This window comes from Brachionichthys hirsutus, chromosome 9 (assembly GCF_040956055.1).
Source record: "Brachionichthys hirsutus isolate HB-005 chromosome 9, CSIRO-AGI_Bhir_v1, whole genome shotgun sequence".
NCBI lineage: Eukaryota > Metazoa > Chordata > Actinopteri > Lophiiformes > Brachionichthyidae > Brachionichthys > Brachionichthys hirsutus.
The window spans coordinates 1,508,543-1,512,566 of NC_090905.1; the positions used below are offsets into that span (position 1 = coordinate 1,508,543).

General features: G+C 47.5%; 1 protein-coding gene across 1 annotated transcript; it reads right to left on the reverse strand.

Annotated features, from left to right (window-relative positions):
- Window positions 1-1,652: 1,652 nt before the first annotated feature.
- Window positions 1,653-2,618, reverse strand: sox2 (SRY-box transcription factor 2). The gene is given in 3 exon segments (XM_068743019.1): window positions 1,653-1,795; window positions 1,798-2,176; window positions 2,178-2,618. Coding segments are annotated over 3 exon segments (963 nt in total).
- Window positions 2,619-4,024: the final 1,406 nt, after the last annotated feature.

Consider the following 4,024-nt stretch of genomic DNA (forward strand, 5'->3'; position numbering starts at 1 on the left):
GAGAACCAGGGTTAACTGGGAACAGCAGGACCATTGATCGAACATTATGGACACACTGTCGCGGGATAATACAGAAATAATTCTAATAATTCACCTTAAATTCGAAGCTAATTGAACCTTTCTTCTGGTTGAATGAAAAGAAGAAAAAGTATCGAAAGTAACGCGATTGTAGTTGCTTTTTTTATTATTATTTGTACTTGTTGTTTCGTTTTGTTTGTTTTTCTGTGAATAAAGTTCAAAAAAAAGAAAGTAACGCGATTTGGTAGATAATCCAACAACGGAATCCGGACATCATGAGATTACGTTACTGTAAATTAGATGAAGTAAATAAAAAATGTTGGTCGTCGCTGCCACGTGTCATTAGAAAATAAAACCCCCACCAGTGATAAATTCTGTCGGTTTACACAAATGTGAAACGAGATGTGCAAATTACCCCCCCCCCCCCCCTCTCATTCAAAAGCAGGCTTTAAATAACCAGCCTGTAAAATAATATGAAAAGCATTAATTAAAGAAGGGACATCAATGCTTTTATTATAATAAAGGGACGGTGCGCAGTTGGGTGGAAAAAATACCCCCTATTTTAGGAAACAGGCAACAAGCTTTAGCTGGATTGGGGGGGGGGGGGGGGGCTAAAAAATAAAGACGTAGTTGATGCACGAACTGAATTATTTTATGAGTTTCTCGGCTGCTTCATGATGTGATGAACGCGTGCACAAAGAAATCAAATCAAAACTCAAACAATTTCATGTATCCAAATTTCCAAAATTTATTCATTTCAAACTGCATATTGAAAAAAAATATACTCAGCTGAAATTGTAACTGTAATAAGGATGGTATTAGTTCCGGTATATATATATATATATATTTACATGGAGTTGTCGGCTTCTGCGTACAGGCCACAATTTTTAAAATACAACTACGGGAATGAATTTTGAAATAAAAACTTAAAATATAACAGTGAATATACAGAAATTGTACAAGTCAATTATAAAATAAAAAGCACAAGCGTCACACCTCTAACAGGTGAAAAGTGGGAGACGGAAATATAAATTAAGCTATATGTCTATGAGAGGAAACGAAAGGGTATTGTGTTTTTTTGTAGAAAGAAAAATTAAAATGTTTAGTACACTATTGACCTTAAATGAAAATAAAAACAGAATTACCTGCTTCGTTTTATGTCCCTTTTATTCCAGTATTTGCTGTAATAAAGGAGCATAGCTGACCCCCCCCCCTTTAAAAATTGCAGTTCTGTCACTTTTAATATTTTTTTGCACAACTGGAGTTGCTTTACATAAAAAAAGGAAAGTAAAACCTCTTGCAGTTCAACAAACAATTTCATCTGATTGTAAGGTTTCTTTGATAAATACTGTACAAAAGGTGATTGCAATAATAAATCATTTGATTGCGACTCCCACTTTCTAAACTTCCAAACTTCATCCACCAGTGAAGAGGAGGTGGGGGCGGGAGGGGGGGGGGGGGGGGTCTCCTAGGGTTCTTCTTGGAATAAAATGAAAGAATAAAGAGTCCTTTTCCTGGAGACTTCTATACAACTTTTCCCACCCCGAAATTTTTCTGTACAAAAATAGTCCAACGTTAATAGTCCAGTTTCTCTTATAAAAGTTCCTTTTCTCTCTCGGGGTCTCTCTCTCTCTCTACATGTGCGTTAACGGCAGCGTGCCGTTGATCGCCGTCCCGGGCACGGCGCTCTGGTAATGCCCGGACATGTGTAGCCTGCTCTGGGCGCTCTGCTCGCTGACCTCCGCTCCGGGGAGGTACATGCTGATCATGTCCCTCAGTCTCCGCTTTGGCAGCCCGGCGCGGCCCGGTGGGATGAGGAGGTGACGACGGGCGGGCTGGAGCTGCTGGACTCGGACTTCACCACGGAGGGGGGCCCCATGGCCCCCAGGGCGGTCATCCCCGGCGCGCCTTGCTGGGAGTAGGACATGGAGTATGTCGGGGAGCCGTTCATGTAGCTCTGGGAGCTGCTCATGCTGTTGTACTGCAGGGCGCTCATGTCGTAGCGGTGCATGGACTGCATCTGGCCCGGGTTGTGCGCGTTCAGCCCCGGGTGCTGGTAGCTCAGCTGCTCCTGCATCATGCCGTAGCCTCCGTTGGTCCAGCCGTTCATGTGCGCCGCGTAACTGTCCATCCGCTGGTTCACGCCGCCGCCCAGCCCCCGCTCCCACCCCCACACCGACCCCAGCTCCCATCCCGTTCCCCGGGGCCAGCAGCCCCCCGGGCAGGGTGTACTTGTCCTTCTTCATGAGGGTCTTGGTTTTCCGCCGGGGCCGGTATTTGTAATCCGGATGCTCCTTCATGTGCAGGGCCCTCAGCCTCTTGGCTTCGTCGATGAAGGGTCTCTTCTCGCTCTCCGACAGAAGTTTCCACTCCGCGCCCAGCCGCTTGCTTATCTCCGAGTTGTGCATTTTGGGATTCTCCTGCGCCATCTTCCTCCTCTGGCCCCGGGACCACACCATAAACGCGTTCATGGGTCTCTTGACCCGCTCCGGACTGTTCTTCTGGTTGCCGCCGGTGCCGGGCGCATTGCTGTTGCCCGTGCCCCCCGTGTTGGTTTGGGGAGCCGGGGGCTTGAGCTCAGTCTCCATCATGTTATACATCAGGAACGGCTTTTTGGAGCTCCCGAGCAGAAGAGAAACGCAGAGGCGAAGTCCACAAGCCGAGGCGGGACAGCGAGGCGCGCAGGGCTGCGGGGGGGCTGCGGGGGGCGGGGAGGGGGCGGGGGGGGTTACCTGTCGGCCTTTCGCTGCAACTTTTTCTCCGGACGAAAAAACAAAAAACAAAAAAAACAAAAAAACAAAAACAAGCCGCGTCTCCACACACTCTCCCTCTCGATGAGTGTGTGTGTGCGTGTGTGCGCGCGCGTGTGTGACAAAGCTTCTCCCAATAGGTCCCCGCTCCGCTGTGTCCACAAACTTCTCCCCAAAAGCATCAACAAACGGCACTTTTGCGCCTCCGTCCGCCTGAGCCTTCACAACTCCAGATACTTTTTGAACAAGTTAATAGACAAGCATTCATGTGACGGGGCTGTCAGCGAATAAATGGCTGCGACCTGGCCAATCAGAGCCGCCTGCTCCCCTGACACGCCAATGAGAGACCTTAATTAGCATAAACGGGCGGGGTCTGAGCCACGCACACACGCACACACACACACACACATCCGCACACTCAGCCTGATCTATATGAGCCAATGCAAAGTACATATTTGCTATTTCCAGACTCGCGGAGACTCTCTGGGACTATGTGGCACTTTCTAAACATGTTCCAGCATTTTATAGAGGAAGTGGAAAAAAGTCTCCTCTGGCTCAGTTTACGCGTAAAATAGGACCCCCCCCCCCAAAAAAAAGTTTGCTGAGAAAATAAAATGTTCTAAATCGAATCTTCCAAGTTTATTCTAATTTAATTTAATTGCGTACAGTCAATAAAGTAGGAGTATAAAAAAAAAAAAAAAAAAAGTGCCTTTACTTTACTGAATGTCGGATTCTGTTGGGAACGGCTTTAAGTCCCGGCTCGTGACACTGCTGTTGTTAAAAATCAAAAAGGCACTAATTCCCCCACTTACGCACCGAAGAAGAGAACAACACTTAAATAAACTTTGTTAAGTCACAGCATTGAATGGCGGTGTGTGAATGTGTGTGTGTGTGTGTGTGGGGGGGGGGGGGGGGCAGGCTGGTTTTTAGCGTTGAAAAGAGGTAAGGTAATCCAAGATGTTTCCCCCCGTCCCTTTGTTCAGTGAAGTTGAATGCCCGCACACAGAAGGCAGACGGGGCTCATCTCAGCACAAATACGCGCGTTTTGTTTGGGATGTTGTCGCTACATCTGTCCGGACAAAGGCCCAACTCCACTCCACTTCCACTGCCACGGTGCTGCTGTTGTTGTTGGGGCCTGGGGGGCTTTGTAGTGAGGGGGGGTACACGAGGGGAAGATAAATAAAGGTGAGGAACATTTTAAGGTGAAGTGTGTCCGCACAAAAGGCGCAACTCATTCTTATGAGCTCGAACGCGCG